This window comes from Amblyomma mixtum, chromosome 1 (genome assembly GCF_055824585.1).
Source record: "Amblyomma mixtum isolate Tamu chromosome 1, ASM5582458v1, whole genome shotgun sequence".
NCBI lineage: Eukaryota > Metazoa > Arthropoda > Arachnida > Ixodida > Ixodidae > Amblyomma > Amblyomma mixtum.
In genome coordinates this window covers 21,132,027-21,151,712 of record NC_143012.1, presented here as the reverse complement: position 1 = coordinate 21,151,712, position 19,686 = coordinate 21,132,027, and the positions used below count along the sequence as shown (strand labels likewise).

Below are 19,686 nucleotides of genomic sequence, written 5' to 3'. Positions count from 1 at the left end.
ATCCTAGGCATACGCACATTTGGGAGAAATCGACAAGGTTATTTGCTTTCGATAACTTCTTATTGATAGACAGCGCTGTGTGTTTACTGCGTCTTCACATCCCTGTCTGTACTTTGCACGCTGAAGCTTCAAGATGCAATAATGCTTAGGAATGAATAAAACGAACAAATATCCAGGGTTAGACTTATTAGCGGCGTGTCAGCTACCAGCAGATTCACTCTAAAGGCAAATCTACTGTTCAAGACGCTCATGTGACGTCACGGGCGCAATTTTGTAGTACTGCACGGAGCTTCGGCAGTGCAAACCAGAGCAGGTGGCGATACGCCGATTAGATATGTTTGCAACCATTCGCCTTACTATAACCACGAAATGGCCGCCACTATGACGTTGGTGCATACTCCCTATAGCCAGATACGACTCAAGAACGAAGCGACAAATGCTCCTCAAACGATGCCCTGCAACCAATGGCGTCGGCAGATTTTCATGACGCCGTGGTTAAAATACATGATTAATCACATCACTCCTGTCATTCCCCTGCGTTGTCACGCCACCGGATGCCGGCCACTGATGTCACGCCACCCATGTCACGCCACTGGAGAGCCGGCTGCAAGAGGAATCTGTCGCTTTTTTCTTGAGTTGTATCCTCCTATAGCTATTTATCTATGCAACGTCATCACCATGTTCGTTTTCGCGCTCGTGTTCACTATCAACCCCGCTCCAGATATACGTCACAGGTTATTTTCCTCCTACAAACAGCAGCCAGATTTGGGTCGTAGAAAAAATATGCGTCTCCCGTGAGGCCGAACGCCATCGATCAACGCTCTCATTCTGACCGAACAGCAACTTAGCCGTCGTCGATACGCGTCGTTCCTATAAACGCCAAAGTCCTACGCCACGCCATAAATCAAAGACGACCTCGTTCCGAACGTCCACACAACGCACGACCTGGGAGTCCCGTGACAAACTCCCTTATCGGCTTTCTAGCTCGGGAACAAGGAGGGCTACGCGTATTAGGCCTCGTCCTAGACGAATCGATGTCACCGTGAGTTCAGTTCCGTTCAACCTCGTCACAGAGAGAATATCGACATGAAAGGGTAGAAGGGAGGACGACCAGCTCATAGGTTGCAAAGTCGGCTGAGCTGCTGTAGAGCACAGCTATGGCTCGAACGCTGGTTGAATGGAATCTTGTGTCGCTCTCAGCAAGAAACGTTTCTGTAACCCATATCGCTAAGGAATAATCTTGATGCAGGTCCCAAGAAACTGGGAAGAACTCCCGCAGGATGGTGGAGTTTTAAGCTTTATTGATCGAAGATCGAATGTCTAGATCTGGGAGTGGGAATCTTGTTTTGAGTTCCCCATTACCGTTCCCAGACTAACGGCATATTTCAAAAGCTTTGGGTCATTAAGAGCTGGAGCGATGACCTGATAAATGAAGACCCGAGTAAGCAACGTTTCCACAGATGCGCCGGTTGCAGTTCCTGTCTTACAAGGTTCGAGAGACAAAGAAAGAGCTTTAGTACAGCAGCGATGGTGGAAGTCTGAGAATCGAATTACTACATACTTTACCGCGATACTGGCATGATCATCGATCTCTTTGTTAATCACAGGCGGCCATTCTGGGCGAATCCTGTGTATTGATCGTTACCTTTTCTTTAGGGTGATTTGTTAATCTTTCTTTGTTTTCGTGAACTAGAAAAAGAAACAGTTTTGTCTTGTTTACAGACTTCGAGAAAGGAAATTTGCTCACCGAAAGGTAGAAGTTTAGAGTATAGTCAATTGAATACCACCGAGTTTTTCCTTAAGCACGCCTAGAAAATTCTACAGCGGGCAGTCAAAAATATTATAGGGATTTTCTAACCTTCCAGAGATGCTTTTCTGCGGTTCCTCTGTGCCCATAAATGCTAACAGTGAATAATTGGATGCTTTAGCATGCTCCAGAGTCCAGAGTATCCGCTCACACGCATGCAGTGTCACCGTGAAAGGGTTACGTAATCCGTCATAACCGAGTCGAGAAACACCTCATTTTAAGCACCGACCGAAACTGAAACTGTGAAATGCGTGGTTGCACAAATGCTGTCGTGTAGCTGGCTTGTACCACAGGAGCACTACGAACACAGACAAGTTGACACAGTTTGCAGTTGTTCGTAAGTAGGGTTTAACCAAGAAATGGAGCGCGTGTGCCCGTTTGCTTGCTAACGGTGTGCGCGGGCGTCATTTCAAACTTCATCGCGGCTATATGCAGTAGTACCGTGTCAGATATACGGACAAAGACCACAAGTATATCTACTCCCTTTGTAAAAAAGGAAAAAAAAAGGTGTATTACCATAGAGTGTTGACAAAGTTGTACGTACATACATACACTATACACACTTTTTACAGTGTATGTATGCTCTTTGTATACTGTGTTTTCTGCCGCGCTATGCATTAGGGCGCTTGGCAACCGTAATGAAACTCTGGATAAATGAGGGTTGAAGTGTCCGTCGCTCTTACGTATTTGAAACAATGGCGACACAGCACAAGCCGTGCTGAACGACCCATACTCTGTGACTTTAGGTAAAGGCTGTACATTTGAAAATATAAAGGCATCTCTTCTCGCTTCCCAAGCAATGATTAACTGGGCTGATGCCACGCCCCTTTTCTCTCTTCCCCGCAGTGTGGCCTGATCGAGCCATTCAAGCAATGAACGCAGTTTGTTTTTGCCCCAACTGGATTGGACAAATCTCCGCGTACCGTTATTTCCATCAACAACAACAACGACGAATAAACGAAATCTTTCTGTAGCTTTCTTTGAATGAAAGTCCGAGAAAGTTCATGCGTTCTCCGCAAGCTGAAAAACATGAAAGGAAAAATGCATCCTAACCTGCACTTTGAAGTAGAACCATGCCTCAAGAAAAGTCTATAAATTCTAGTAATGACCGCTATCGACTTGCTCATCTCTAGCGCACTCATTATCGTCCTTGTCGCGTATATAGAGTAGGGTAAGGAAACGATTTTCGGAGTTCCTTAGTTTCTTTGTAGGGCTCGGAGTCCTGACTGCTGCCGCCAGCACAAGAAGCGCCTTTGCAACTTTTCGAGTGATTCTAATTATTCTGCTTTCCCAGCGCCGTTTTGTGCGACTGGCAGTCACAACGTCCGTGATACCGTGCAGCGACACTTTGAAGGAAGGGATGAGAGGTTTATGATAACTCATTTAAGCAGTTGCTCTTGTATGTTCATGGCCGTTGTAACGAACAACGCCGACGCACAAGAAGCACGTCTCTATAGACGCGCGTGGAAAATTCACAGAAGTAAGCTACTGCTCGTTGTGCCGGAAAATAGGCAGCAACAGCTGGAAACTTCAAATGGAGAAGTTACGCCGAAAAGGTTTCGTTTGGGACTTGGCTTATGGGGGCTTAACGTCCCAAAGCGACTCAGGCTTTGAGGGGCGCCATAGTGAAGGGCTCCGGAAATTTCAACCACCTGGGGTTCTGCACGTGCGCTGACATCGCACAGTACAAGGGCCTCTAAAATTTCGCCTGCATTGAAATGAGACCGCTATGGCCGGGATCAAACATACCCACCTACCCACATACCCGACGTACCCAGCACCTCCACCAAGTGTAATGTGGAAACTCGCACAGTTAGCGTGGACGGGCACAGTCCTTGTCCCAGCGGTGCCGCTCAGCAGGCCAGCGTTCGCAAGCGCAAATCCCGAACTTCGTCGGCTTCGCCTATCTTCTTCCTCGCCTTCGTCGGCGCTAGCTGCTGGGGCATCGAACTCCAACTCTCTTTCTTACAATACATATATATCGAAAGATTCAGTGCGATCTGAAAAGTACTGAGCAAAGTGCAAGGCCTGGCATCAAAAGGTCCGAGGTTCGACTGCCGACTAAACAAGTGCGGCTCACGTCTTTTTCTTCCGGGTCCCTACGATACTTAGCGGAAGCTGTGTCCGGAACATGTGGCTGTTCTGCTGTTTTGATGATTTACCATTTTGCTACTTTTGTATTGGTCAACCTCGCCATCGAAATCAGCGCCAGCGAATGACATTCCTCGCTTGGCTGTTATGAAATCACGGCTTGCCTCTACCAACTGGTGAAATACATATGAATGAATGGGGAAAACAAGCTCTGCTTTATTTATGATTACCATGTGACTAAGCCTTTTTAGTGGGCGGGCGCAGGCGTTACGCCCTAGCCGTGGCACTCAAAACGAAGGCGGAACAAGAGCGTTGCAACTAGAGCCACCTGTCGGTTACTAGTAGTGAATACCTGAGAACAAAATGGGGATATTTTCACTCTTATTTGTGAGATAACTAGAAAGTACGGCGAGATGTTGTGGAGCATGTTGACTTTGGTGGTCAAGAGGTCTCATTGGCGGAAAAATCGGACTTACAAAGTGGTTCAGAACATTCAAATTCCCCCGTCAGTGATTCTAGTAATTTCGCATGTTCAGCGCCACAAGGCACATAGTGGCAGCCGGGCGAACTAAAACCGTCTGTCTACATTTTCTGGCCTTTGGAATCGTATTTGGCTTCTGGTCGTTGACGCCTTTATGCGTCCACCCGGGAACAATTATGCGAGGGAAGAGAACTGCCGTACCTGAACGTCGACGTCAGCGGGCACGGCAGAAGGTCGCACGGCAGTTAGCACAAAACACGATGCTCCCTTGCCGTTGCACACGCCGCACTCGTCTTTCTCGCCTTTCCTGCACGGAAAGTGGATGGCGAAACGATACAACGCTTTTCTACATGTCTCGCCCTCGGGGCGTGCTAGGCCTGTGCTGTGGAGCTAGAATCTGGACAAAAAAAAAAATGAAAAAAAAAGAGTAAAGTACGGAAAGAGGCAATCAATAGCGAAAGATAAGAATACTGTCAATAAATGGACAAGCTTGTTTTTAGTACGTTAGCAATAGTAGGCGCATTTTACTATTTCGGGTATACATTACGTACGTATGTACGTACGTACTCCCTTTGCCAAAAGTAACCGAGCAACAGGTTTTTGCTTCTCAATCGTATAACGAAGCATTCACGGCACCCCTGAAGACTGAAAAGTGTCAAAACGTGAGGACAGGGGTTCACCATACTTTACAGAGATTCAGAGCTTAATTAAGGGCTGCCTTAAGTGTTTCGCTACGCGACTAAGAAAGACACCACCTTTGCTCGGTTACTTTTGGCAAAAACTGCACGTCCCTGAAGCGTGCTTCGCGGCAGCCGGCCCATCTGCCCATCGGGTTGTGGGCAGCCTTCCAGGTGTGTACACCTGGCAGATCTGGGGGACGGACTTTGCCCAAGTCTTTACCAAAAGGCCTTTAGAATAAAGGCTTTTAGGGTGAAGGCCTTCATGGCAAATTACTTCCAGGTAAATGCCTCTAGGTAGAAGGCCTTTATGGTAAAGGTTTTTAGGTCGAATACCTTTAGCAGGTAAAGGCCTTATGTGTCCACCGTAAATAGTGCTACCGCACGATATTCCGCGCTTAGCCATGCTACACCGTCTGCTAATTTTTTGTTTCTAGTGACAAAGGTGGTTGACACCGAAGGTTACGAAGAAAAGATCAAGAGAGGATATACGAAAAATAAAGCTGCTTTTGTTAGGGCGCCTAAGGTTACCGGAGGAGAATGACGTTAAAAGCATACTGAAGGCCAGCATAGAGATTTACAGATTTCAAGATGAGTAATACGTGGAAAATTATATGCCGTACGTGGGCTTAACGAATAGGGGCTGTTCGGTTTAGGAAGAGAAACGTGCTTACGGCCGCAAATATGTGGGGCAGCCACGCATTGTCATACGTTTTACAGTGTTCCTGCTTTCAAGCAACGTGTTTCGTGATTACCGATCACTTGTCAGTCGTACACAAATGTAATCTGATATCACCTGCATATCATTGGTGGGATCGAGCTCAAGGGTGAAGCGGCAAATGCACATGAAGGGAGGCTCTCCAGGCAATAACTTTGACCGATTGTCATGACGTCAAGGTCATGACAACAGGTCATTGTTATAAAATGGAGGGCCTCCTGTGGGGTGCATTTGGCGCTTGACTCTTGTGTTGCATCCGGCCGAGTATAATGGGCTGGGTCGCTTAAAAAATTGCCTAAGAAGTTCCCATAGGTTGTCGTGGCTTTGAAAAAAAATCATATTTTGCAGATAGCGGCGCAAAAAAAAATGCAGATTTGATCATACAGTGTGACACAACCAATCTGCGTTAGCTGTATTGGTTGTTCATTTTGCTTCTACAATGATCGTTTTCGTGTTGCGTCCTTTGAATTGCATTTCGACGTCGGTTCTTCATTCCAATGTTGCCTATGATTTTCGTCGGTAGATGTGTTTATTGGGTGGAGGTTAGTGAATGGGTGGTAGGTAGGGCCCTCTGGAGGGTGTAGGCGGTGGCTAGTCGTGGGTGTGGCTGCGGTAGGGTGGAGATATGGGTTGCTTGGTGGTGGGTAACGGTTTGTATACGACGAAGGGGTGTGGGGAGTAGGCGCAGAGGGCGGTTGATGATGGTCAGAAAACCTCTGGATGGCGTAGATAGGTTGTTTAACGGCAGGGGGAGGGTTTTGGCGGGTGCAGATAGGTGGAGGGCATAAGTGGGCGGGTAGTTGGCGGAGGCCTTTTGGAAGCTGCAGGCGGCATCACACTACGCAGACGAACAGACTTTGTGAAGGTGAGGATAGTAGTGCTAACGCATTAAAAAAAAGAGAAGAGACACTTCCATGCACTCACCCTTCGCAGATGCAGGCAGCCTTCGAAGTCTTGCAGTTTCCACATCCGTCCAGCACGTCAGCCATGGATGTGGTGCTGTTTCCGCCGACACAGCTCCCGCACAGCAGCGTCGCTTTGTCCCGAGACAGACCTGCCGGAATATATTTATTTACACATTTATTCGATTTATTCTTACATACAGCGCTACTAGCGGGACCGCGATTGGATTGGATTGTAAAACGTTTATTGCCAACAGTCTGAAGGGCATATAGGCCCCCCGCCTAAACGACGGCCAGAAGGTCTTGGCTCCTGGCGGCGTCTTCGGCCAGTTGGACGACTTTTGTTTGAGTCTCCGGATCGGAGCTGAGTAGGAGAGCCTCCCATTGTTCAAGTGACTTTATTTTTTGTCCCTCCAGGGGGGCAAAAGGGCATTTCCAGAGAATATGGTTGAGATCCGCTTTGGCCTTACATTGCTTACACTCGTTTGAATATTGTCCCGGATAATAACGACTACACATAACCGGGTTCGGAAACGTATAAGTTTGGAGACGGCGCGAATAACTAGCGCTCGCGTAGGAGCCGGCGTCGTCGCAGCGAAGGGTGGAACGCGCCTAAGCTAGCGCCACCTATGGAGAAGAATGCAAGACCGAGCGCGTTAAGCACAGGTGTAACGCAGGGCGCGTGGCGAGAGCATGAGCACCACCTTCTATATTTTACAGCGAAAGCTGAAATAACAGCCATAAACCAAACACAGTGGGTACAGAGAGTCAGTGTTACACCATGCAGCATCACGCATTGCACTGTGAAAAGGAGAAAAGCCTGGAACAGCGAGAGCGCGAAGTTAGCAGTTACGGGAGAGTGAAAGCCGAGGGAATTTCCTCACGGTGGGGGGGTGTTAAGTGTCCACGAACAAAGTGAGTCAGTTATGCACTTTTCCTTTTCTAAAAACAAATAGAGAGTTTAAGTAGGGAATAAGGATTGGATATTCTAGTTCCGAGTCTACCCTTAATCGCAATGTTATAAAACCGATATTTAAATATTATAAACGCACACTCCATCTGCGATTGGAATTGAAAAAACTGCATCATGAAGCCTTTCTAGGCATCTTGCTCCCTTTTCCTTTCGACAGGAATGATGGAATTTTAATGGTCGTATTTTGAAATGTTTGTTTGCCGAAATCTGCACATGACAAAAACAGTGTTTAAGAAAATTTATTATTTCCAGAAATTGAACAGTTCAAAGGACATGTTCATCAGGTTCCCGAGATTGGAGTAGTTTCACAATGTCATAATGTTGATACAAAATGTGCACTATAACCTAGATATACATGAAAAAACTTCACAATATGATCAATCCCATGGTTCAAGATATCACGAGCTGGCTTTATGCAGCTGCACCACGTGGTTATGTACAAAGTAGGAAGGAGAAACAACACTCACCAGCCTTCCTAATAAGGAAGGTTGGGCGCGGTCACTTTTATTTGCGACAACATTGAACATTGTCGACTAGCGCAGGAGTAAGGCTTTCTCTCCTAGTATATCAAGTTCCTCGTTCAGGTGTTTAAGGAGCAATGTTCTTAGACGATGGAGTAACGAAAACATCGCCTTCTGTGGGCGTCCCCGCAAGACAGCCAGTCCCCGCCGTTTCCAAAGTACATACGCACAGATGCACATTATGATCTCGACAATGACATCACGATGGCGACTCTGCCATTATGCGTACCTGCAACATGCAAGTTACCAAACGACAAAAGTTGCGTGCTACTGGGCATTCATGAATGGCGTGATTTAAAGTTTCAGTTCGACCGCATTGCGGGCATGAGGCGATGGGCACCACGCCGCACGCCTAAAGGCGGTCGCCTGTGGGCGGCGCTTCCCATTCTCTAAGCCAGGTGAACTTACAAACTTGTACCGGGAGAGAAGCAGTGACTGTCTGTTCCCGCCTTCTTGGGCGCGCTTTCCAGCGATGGTCTTCATCTAAGGTGTGAAGCGCTACATATTCACAAGTTTCACTCGCGAACAATTCTCCCAATTCACATTCAGGCACGGTGTTTTCTAGAAAATGTAACGATATCATCACGTACGAGAAAAACGCTGGTTGGTGGCTTCTCAGCCGCAGGGCCCTTCCAATTTGATAATTCAAAGAAATAGCGCGACGTTCCCATTAGGTATGCAGTGAGTCCTCTGCCTCCGTACATTGTGTCCGAGATGAGATCCCATATGTATCAGCAGCGCGAACACAACACAGGAAGAAAAAGATAGTACAGAGCGCTTCTCCTTCTTCTCTTGCTTCTTCCTGTGTTGTGTTCGCGCTGCTGATACATATGGTTGGTTGGTTTACGGGGTTTAACGTCCCAAAGTGACTCAGGCTATGAGAGACGCCGTAGTGGAGGGCGCCGGAAATTTCGACCACCTGGGGTTCTTTAACATGCACTGACGTCGCACAGTACACGGGCCTCTAGAATTTCTCCTCCAAAGAAATTCAACCGCCGCGGCCGGGATCGCTGAGGTTGATTTTTTTTGGAGGAGAAATTCGAGGCCCGTGTGCTGTGCGATGTCAGTTCACGTTAAAGGACCCCAGGTGGTCGAAATTTCCGGAGCCCTCCACTGCGGCGTCTCTCATAGCCTGAGTCGCTGATACATATGGATGGAAAACTTTATTATGCGAGCGAGTTTGGATCGTGCAAGGTCTCAGGGCCACCGCACCGCCCTCACATTACGCGCATGTGTCCAGGCCACGTAGGGCCATGACACTGGCACCCCGGTTCACACAGCGAAGTTGCATGTCCGGGTCGACGCAAGGAGGGCCTCCCATTCCTCCCATGTACCGATGGCGGGCTGTCCCTGCGCGGGAGGACTGGCAGGGCAGCCGAAGAGGATGTGGTCCAGGGTGGCGTGCGGTTCTCCGCAGAGAATGCACTCTGGGGAAACATGGCGGAAGTAGGATAGACGCTGAGGGGTATGAAGAGTTCGGGTCTGCAGTCGCCTCCAGAGGATTTGTTGGGAGTAGAATAGGCGGGGGTGAGGAGGGGGATAGAGTCGACGGGCAAGGCGTGCTTGCTGAGTCAGTTCTGAGAACGTGTGTGCCCTCTCCCTAGAGAAATCCCGGCTGGGGTCGCCATTTGCCCGGCAAATAAGTTCTCGGGCTATGTTATCGGCGGCCTCATTTCCAGGATTGCCAGAGTGAGCCGGCACCCACACGAGCTCAATACGCCTACATATGGATCGCAACCAACTAGCCCGGCAGATGGTGTTATTCATGAGATCCAACATGACCCTTACACACGACACATGACTTCAAGGTCTAGAATACTGAAACCCCCCCGTCCTTGTTGGTAGGCGAAGAAAAGCCCTTCCCTACGCTCTCCGCCTGTCCGTCCCAAAAGAGCCACACGCGGTGGCTAACCTCTGGAGGACGCGGCGAGGAGGGCGTGTGATTTCCGCGATATCGAAGAGAGATACACCGATACTGGTTTTAATAAGGTATGCTCGTTCAGAAACACCTGGGTGAAAAGTTCCGGCGACCTCGATCCGCTGTTCAGCCTTCCATTTTAATTCATTCCAGATGGATATTGCTTCTTCCTCTGAGGCTAGGAATGTGACACCCAGGACTTTTACTCCGCCTACCCATTGGACACCGTCAGGGAAGTCACCTTCAAAGGATCCAAAGCGTAACGCTTGGCTTTTAGTCGGATTGAGACGCGCACCTGACAGGCAGATGTAGGTGTGAAACGCTGCAGGAATTATCTATAATTGTCAGTGTTCCTAATGAAGAGGGAGATATCATCAGCATATGCTGCTACATTAACTTCGCCTATTCCTGGGAGAGGAAAGCCACGTATCGACTTGCAACTTTCGGTCTGTTGCAACAACGGTTCTGTGCGAAGGACGAAGAGAACTAAAGACAGGGGGGAACCGTGGCGTATACCACGGCTTACTGGGATGGGGTCAGTTAGCTGGTCGTTGACTACAAGACTGGCTTCTAGATCTGTGTACAACACCCTCAAGACATCTATCAGGCGCTTAGGGAAGCCGAAGCAGTCTAATACTGTGAAAAGATAGTCTCGCTCAACGCGATCGAATGCTTTTTCCTGCTCCAGGGAAACGAAAAGCACCTGAGACTTGTGTACGCGTAGCGAAAGCAAATAGATCCTGAGTCAAGGCTAGCGACGAAAGAATTTCAGAGGGCACTTTGACTGTCAAAAGTGCCTAGAGGCGAAAGCCTTTTCCGCGCCACTTTGATTGCCTCTGTTACTGATTGCATGCTGTTTGTGAATGAAAGACAACGCTCTTTTGTAGCTAATTCTTTTCACTTTATTTGACTGAATTGTTCCGACGTTACGACCGGATGACGTCACACATAAAAATGAATAGTCACAAACCAATGTCTAATGATCGTTGGTTGGTTTATGGTTTATGGGGTTTAACGTCCCAAAGCGACTCAGGCTATGAGAGACGCCGTAGTGGAGGGCGCCGGAAATTTCGACCACCTGGGGTTCTTTAACGAGCACTGACATCGCACAGTACACGGGCCTCTAGAATTTCTCCTGCAAAGAAATTCAACCGCCGCGGTTCGATCCCGGCCGCGGCGGTTGAATTTCTTTGGAGGAGAAATTCTAGAGGCCCATGTACTGTGCGATGTCACATTAATCACCGATTATTAATTATTCTTAATTAATAACTAATTACTAATGGATGGCTAATAATATCTGACGATTAATTTCTAATTGACGAATAACTCATTAAGGACTACGCAATGTACCTACTGTCCAAAATAACATGGGTATTCATTACTAAACTACCGATGTTGTCATCAGTGTGACAGAATTTTGGCGGGCAGTACGACCCGTATGCGTCCGGGCACGCAACATGTGTGAACATTGTCTATTAGCAGGAAGAACTGGTCTGGTGCGCAAACATCGCGGTCAGTATTTTGGTCAGCGAGTGCAAAATCGGACAGTTTCCAGAAAGCCAACTGCTTTCTAAATCGACCTTCTTCCTATCACGTGGGGCGCGCCAAACTTTACCGACACAAAGCGGATTTAATACGAAAATATTTTACTATTGCAAGAAACGAAGTTAAATTCTCAAAAAACGCAAACTTCAATTCGCACGCAGAATAAACATACTAAACCAATTATAATCTCAACTTTCCGACAACTGCATAGCAGTTGAAGTGAGTTCACCAAGTCGCTGTGGTAACCGAACGGCATAGCCACAGTCCAGGCGTGTAGTGAAGAAAAAAAAAATTGAGGAGAGGTAAGGGTGCGAAACTGTCTCGCTTCTCGGTGGATACCTAAACAAAAGAATGAGGGAAGAGATGGGAAGGTAGCGAAACAAGGCAGACGGTAAGAAAAGTCACAGTGGAGGGCGGCGGTGGTGTTTGTTGTTGTCAGTGGCTATTTATTATTAATGCCGGCCGCGGTGATCGAGTTCCGATGGTGGCGAAACCCTAGAGGCCTGCGCGCGGTGCGGTGTGAGTGCACGTTAAAGATCCCTAAGTGGTCGAAATTATTGAAGCGAAAGCGTCACTACGGGACCTCGTGCTTCGATCGCCGGGTGCCTAGTTCTGACCTTCAAGTGACCTTGAGCTTCGAAAGCAAAGGAAAGGAGCATAACCGGCCTCCTGGGACAGTGGAAACCTCAATCGCGCTTTAAGCTACGAAACCGATGGAGCGGGAGCTTGGATAGAAAGGGAAAGGCGCATAACTGCCTTCTTGGAGCAGTGGACACCTCAGTCATGCTTTAAGCTATGTGGTGGCACTGACAGATGTGCGCTGCATGCGTTGGCATTGACAACGTTGTGGCAGAAACGCGGCACTGAAGCCGTAGGCCACCGGTGTTCATTGTGTTCATTGACAATGGCGTTAACGTTTTACACTCCGATGATTTTAAGGAAAGGAAGTGCGCATAATTCGCTCCCTGGGTGAGTGGACGCCTGAATCGCTCTTATATAACCCGACCCCGGCAGCCGCGTTTCGATGGAGGAAGGGAGGTGGCGACGAAGCGCGACTACGGCCGCTTATCTGTTTTTTCAGCCAGCGTCCGCTTCGGCGGACGCGGTTGTTGCTGCGACGCGCGTCTTTTCTTTCCTTTTTCTCTTTCCCGTGATCTTTTTACTCTCCTCTATCTGCTCGTGGCAGCGGTGGTGGCTTGGCTGCAGTCAGTTGGCAGGCCCGTGCACTTTCCTTTTCATTCTTCTCTCAGTCGCAGCAGCGTTTCGATGGAGGCGAAACGCAAGAGGCGCCCGTGTGCTGTGCGATGTCAGTGCAGGCTAGAGATCCCCAGGTGGTCGAAATTATTCCGGAGCCCTCCACTACGGTACCTCTTTCTCCCTCTCTTCTTTCACTCCCACCTTCCTCCCTTCACTAACGGCGCGGCTGAGGTGTCAGATACTGCGCCATTTCCTTTCCTCAAAAACCAATTTACCAATTTTATGTGGGGTGATGAGAGATGTGGGCTGCATGCGTTAGCGCTCACAACGTTGTGGCGGCCAAGCGGCACTGCAGCCGCAGGCCGCAGCGTTCATTGGGTGAGCAAACTCTCTCGATCAACCATTAGCTGCCACCTGCCAGGGTGGCAGGGTGGGCGCGCTGCCTATCCGGTGTCCGGAACGCACTCATCGTTACAGACGCCAAGCCGCTTATAGTTGCCGATACGCCATATCTTTCGTTCTCTAACCAGGTTCACCAGTAGTTGAACCACAGCTAATTTTTGTTGAGGAAGCAACACTATGCTTGGTGTGGGCGATTTTGCGGAGCTGCAAAGAGCCCCAACTGCGCATGCGCGAGAAGCGAATGTGAGACAGTTACTGCGTAATTTCCTTTCCTGCATTTCCTGCACATGCCATTTTCATTTTCTTCATTACGGCCTCTCTATCTTCTTTCACTCCCACTTCCTCCCTTCCTGTACAGTGCGGTTCAGGCGTCCACCGAGATGACAGAGAATTACTGCGCAATTTCCTTTCCTCAAAAAGCGTTGCATTCAAAGGGCAAGGCATGGCGCCGAACGGGTGGTGAGAGAGAGAGAGAGAAAACTTTATTTACAGAGGAATTCGGGGCACGCCCCAGGGTCCCCGCACGACCCCACTGCACTCAAGTGTTTATGTTCCGAAGGTCCATAACACTGGCAGCACGGCCGGTGGCGATGGTCTGCACGGCCGGGTCCTCCGAGCGCAGCAGGGTCTCCCAGTCCTCCCAGGTCTTGAGGTTCTCTAGGTCCCGCGGGGGAGGGTCCGCCGGGCAGAGGGAAAGGATGTGGAGGGAAGAGGCGAAGAGTTCTGGGCATAGAGTGCATGCCGGAGTGGGGAAGGAGGGATGATAATGGGCTAGGGTAAGGGGTGAAGGGAGTGTGTGTGTCTGTAGTCTGCGCCAGAGTGTTGCGTGTTTGTTGAGTGAAACGCGACACACTGTCGCGTTTCACTCCTAAAGGTAAAGCTTAAGCGTCATTGATTAGCACTTAATTAATAGTTAATCGCAAATCAGTAATTAACCGTTAATTAGTAATTCATAATCACTTAGCAATTAGTCATTCATTACATGTGACGTCATCCAGGGGTGACGTCACCAGTGCCACAGAGGCAGTCAAAGTGGTGCGGAAAACTCTCGCCTCTACGCACTTTAGACAGTCAAAGTGCCCCTGAGATGCCGCCGCCGCTGCGATTGCTGCGCCGTTGCTTCCGCAATTCTACTCGGGATGGCCATTGGTGAAACCACAGCCAATTTTTATGCGAAGCATACTAAAATAGCCCAACCCAGCTCCTCGAGCGCGGCGGTGTCGTTACCATTGACCTTTCGTGACCTCCATGTCATACCACGTGATGCGTGACGTCACAGCAGATGAAAAACGGGGGCCCAACTCGCGCCGTCGCGCGAGGCGTCGTGACCAAGGATGACCACGTGGTGCGTGACGTCACAGCAGATAAGAAACGGGGGCCCAGCTCGCGTTGTCGCGCGAGGCGTCGCGACCAAGGAGGACCACGTGATGCGTGACGTAACGACATAGGAGAAACGGGGCCCTAGGAGGTATTGCCCCAGCTCGCGCCGTCGCGCGAGGCGTCGCGACCAATGTGTTTCCTGCTTCTGCCGCTAGGTGCGCTGTAGTGAACACGTGATGCTGGAGCGGCAGTATACAAGGGGGTGCGCCTGCCTCTGCTAGGCGTACACGGGATAGAGATGCCTCCTGGAGACAGGGCTGCTCGTTGGAATGAGAAGCAAAAGTTGCGGCGTGCTACAGAGACTGATGAAGAGCGTGAAGAACGTCTAGCCAAGCGGCGTGCTCGATATGCAACTCGGCGACAATATGCTTCGCATCTGACTAGGCTTAACCTAAGCTAAGCCTCAGCCATTTTTTTCCGGAGCCCACCACTACGGCTCCTCTTTCTTTCTTCTTTCACTCCCACCCTCCTCCCTTCCCTTATGGCGTGGTTCAGGTGTCCACCGAGTTGCGAGATTTTGTGTTCCTTTCCTCAAAAATCGATTTTTTTACTTCAATTTCAACTGCTTTACGCAGTGTTTAATTCGGCTCTGCTGCTTGCAGGAAAACTTTTAAGGCAGTTTGTAAGGATATAGTAATTAAGTTCCCTAGAAAGTGTTTAGTATAAAAGAGTTATCCTTGCTGTTGAGTTCTTTTCTGTGTGCAAGAGAATTGAATTTGCATCCGCGAATGAGCAAGGGATTGAGCATAATTTTCGCAATTTCTCAGGACATTTCTTGGGTGTTTCAGAGTTGAAGGAGGAGATCGGTTGCATGACCGTTCACCTTTATCTTTTTTTTTTCTGCATGACTTGTGGTGAACAGCTAGAGCGAAAGCTCTACTAAGTTAGTCCGAAGGAAAGTTTTGCTGCTCGTTGCCGGAGCGAGCGGAGTAGCCAGCAGTTAGCAACGCCGCTTCTAACAACGCATTCTAAGTTTCGTGTACGTTGACTGAATGCTTGGAGGGTTTTCGCGTTTGAGCGCGGAGTGATCGGACGCGTGGTGCATCGGCTCCGTCGATTTCTCGGCTGGAACCGCGGTAACCTGATGTAACGCCTATCAAACCTGTGCGACTGCTACCGTGAAGTCAGCAGGATCCTGGAGAACCCGATCACACCCAGGTACGCTGAATTTTCGGCCATTTCGAGCAATCCTCCGCATCACCACGTAGCGGTCGAGCTAAGCCTAACGGCTCCGGCTCCTCCGCCGCTGGCTGCGGAGACGCCTGCCGGCCAACCTCTCAACATGGCTCTACCTGAACAACGCGGATACGACCCCACGACTCTGTCGTGGTCATCTGTCCCTGTAAGCCAGCCAGAGGACGGCCCATGCACCATTTCGGCGCAGCAAGCTGCCCTTTTCCAAGTCGTTGAGAGCCGGCGCCGCCGCCGGCAGAACGCACGAGGAGCGGCAACACCCAAGACTCCTCTCAACAATTCAGCAACGGGAGACGCTCGCGCTCCGTCTTCTGCACCTCCACAGAAGACTTCTTCACCAGTCTCGAAGTGGACTCCCAAGCCAACGGTCAGGATGGACCCTGACGACTACGTGGTCGTGCTGCAGCCACGCAGTACGGTCTCCCTCAAGACGGCCTTCCAGCAAGGTGAGCTCGGCGCTGCCATTTCGCAACTCATCGGTAGGCAGCACATGAACACCATCACCATTTCACCAAATTGGGAACAGAACATCATCGTCTGTGGCACGCAGAACCCAGAAGTGGTTAAAAAGCTCCTCACGGACATTCAACTTAACACCAGCAGAGGATCGCTCGCATTTCACGGCCACCTCAAGCTCACCGGTGATGTGTGTCGCGGTGTGATATCTGTTCACAACTTAGAAACCAGTGAGTCACTAAAAGATAATGTGCAGTGGCGCGGTGGTGAACTAGTTCATGTGCGCAAGCTGGGACAATCAAACGTAGCTGTGCTGACTTTCGAGGGACGCACTGTTCCGCGTTACGTCCACTATAACGCAGAACTGACTCCCGTCAAGGAGTACAAAAAAACAGTGCCAGCGTGCTACCGTTGCGGCACACTGGGGCACCGGGTGGACAACTGTCCCACCCCGGTCAAGGAAAGATGCGGCCTTTGTGGCCAAAACGTGGGGCTTGGTACTGAGGGGATGGCCCCCCACGTCTGCAATCCTATCTGTTTAATCTGCGGGGGCCCGCACCTCACCAGCTCCCGCGAATGCACCGCGAAATTCATCAAGTTGCCGCAGCCAGGTCCCAGGACGCCACCCAAGGGAGCCAATGCCGGCGCTACACGGGGAGGGCGGCAGCGAAACAACCAGAAGACGCCACGGCGTGGCGTGATGCCTCCCCCTGGCAAGACAGCAACAGTAACGCCACCACCCGGAGCAGCGGAGTTCCCAGCTCTCAGCGCTTCATCTGGCGGCGCCGCCTGCAACCAACCCAAGGTAGGCAGCTGGGCGAGGGTCGCCTCCTCTCCTTCCCCTCCTCCCTCCTCCCCCACCAGCACCGCCGAGACACAGGAACTCAAGCGCGAGCTCGCCCTCTTGCGAGCTCAAAACGAAAAACTAGCCAGCGAGCTTAACTCGCTCAAATCCCAATTCCATACTCCGCCCGCGTCGAGCGACGAGGCAGAAAACATAACAGACAGGGAGATCCCTCCTCCTGTGGAGAGTCGCGCAGCGGCCCTGGAGACCCGGGTGACCGCAATTGAAACACAATTGGCTGACCTCCCCAAAATTATCCATGACACCATCGCGCGTCAGGTGGAGAGTGTCATCGCACAAGTGACACAAGCCGTAACGCACATTATCCAAAAATGGATAAAAGATAATCCGCGCGTCCTTAAACGCGTAGGACCCATCAGGGACGCTAACCGCCCCTCAAAATTCAATAGAGCTATTCCCGATGAGTTTGACTTTTCGGAAGACTCCTGCACGTCTGCGCCGGGCACTAGCGGACTGGGGAGTCTTAACAACGTGACCCCACCCTCCGCATCCGACCATGGCCCCCAACCCTAAGTCGCGAGCAAGAACAACTCAGCCGCTTACACTAACGCAGTGGAACTGCCGAGGTCTCAAGGACCACAAGAAGCGGACTCATCTCCGCCTCTATCTTGAGACCTTTGAGTTCCTCGTCGCCGTGGTTGCCCTTCAGGAACCCGGCGCCGGTGCCAAACTAACAAACTACACTACATTTCAACACAACCCGCAGACATGTATACTTGTTCACAAGCGATACACTGCGCAGGAGGTCACACTTCCCACAACACCGTCTTTCCCATACACGATGGTTTCAGTGCTGCCCCTAAAGCGGTCTGACCCACCTGTACACATTCTAAATATTTACTGCCCACCGAAACTTAACAACGTCACGTTCAATGAAATTTTCACTCAAGCTATGCAGGTGGCGGGTAGGGATCCCCTCCTAATCGTCGGCGATTTCAACGCCCCGAGCAGGCTATGGGGATACCCCCGGGAGGACAGGCGTGGGAGGAAGCTTGCGGAACTTCTTTCCACACTTGGACTCACCCTGCACACTGACCCCGCCAACCCAACACGTGTCGGCAATTCCATTCAACGAGATACTTGCCCGGACCTCACATTTACACGCAACATACGACATGCCGACTGGCTGAATACAGAGGACACTCTAGGTAGTGATCACTGTATAATCAACACAACCATTTACATGCGTCCCCTGAAACGCCCACTAAAACAAGCTCGTATCCCTGACTGGACGACTTTCCGCACCTCTCTACCTATTGTAGACCCCCTCCAGTCGGGATACGACGCCTGGTCCAGATCGCTCACTTCTACACTTACACAACACGAACAGCAGATACAGCTTACAGAAACACAAACAGACGTGGACAACCACCTTCTCCACCTTTGGGAGGCCCGTCGCAGCCTCACGAAGCGATGGAAGAAACAGAAACATAACAGACGCCTAAAGAACCGCATCCTGGAACTCACACAACAGGCAGCGGAATATGCTACTCAGCTAGCCGACACTAACTGGGTGGACCGGTGCAACGCGGCTGCTCGACAGATGTCTGGCCGCAACACGTGGCGCCTGTTCCGCGCTCTCATCGATCCAATACAAACACGCACGGAAACCCAACGCCAATTACATAGGGCCTTGCACAACTTTACAGGAACGACAAAACAACTAGCGCACACGCTCAGGGATCGCTACCTGTGCACCACTAAGGACCCCCGGCAGGCGGCGTACTCGTATGCAGGCGAAGAGAACACGGAGCTGGACAAGCCGTTCCAGCTCCACGACCTCCGGGCGGCCTTGAGCAAAATGAAGCGGGGCACTGCACCCGGGCGCGACAAGGTTACGGTCAAGCTCTTGGCCAACCTTCCCGACGCAGCCTACGCCGCGCTCCTCAAATACATCAATAGCATTTGGGACGGAGAGACTCCTCTCCCTCTCGATTGGAAATCGGCTCTCGTGACCTTTATTCCGAAAGCCGGCAAACCTATTGATGTGGAGAACCTTCGCCCCATCTCCCTCACGTCTTGTGTCGGCAAGCTGATGGAGACGATGGTGCGCGACAGACTCTCCGATTTTCTAGAAACACAGCACACTTTCGCGGACACCATGTTCGGTTTTCGCCCTCACAAGTCTGCACAGGATATACTTCTGCAGCTTCACCACGACATCTTAGATCCTGTCGAATGTCCCCACAACGACAAGGTGGTCCTGGCCTTGGATCTTAAAGGCGCATTCGACAACGTCAAACACGAAGTAATCCTGGACCACCTCAGTAACACCAACTGTGGCCACAAAACATTCAACTACATAAAACAATTTCTTACAGACCGTCAAGCCTACATACGCATACAAGATGCGGAACACGGGCCATACACCATCGGCTCGAGGGGAACACCTCAAGGCGCGGTCCTGTCTCCCCTCCTCTTCAATTTGGCAATGCTTCATCTTCCCTCCAAATTGTCCTCTTTGCCCGGGATACATCACGCTCTTTATGCGGATGACATTACAATCTGGGCCACGCAAGGTAACCTGGGCCACATGGAATCCTGCCTGCAAGCAGCGGC

At 50.4% G+C, this 19,686-nt stretch overlaps 1 protein-coding gene across 1 annotated transcript in view; it reads right to left on the bottom strand.

Moving 5' to 3' along the window:
• Window positions 1-19,686, bottom strand: part of LOC149365673 (uncharacterized) — a 113,117-nt gene that overhangs the window by 54,180 nt on the left and 39,251 nt on the right. Inside the window, exons 5-6 of the mRNA XM_089541665.1 lie at window positions 6,699-6,828; window positions 4,581-4,686 (exon numbers count right to left, since the gene is read on the bottom strand). Of these exons, the coding sequence (XP_089397791.1) occupies window positions 4,581-4,686; window positions 6,699-6,828 (236 nt within the window). The remainder of the gene's footprint in view (window positions 1-4,580; window positions 4,687-6,698; window positions 6,829-19,686) is intronic.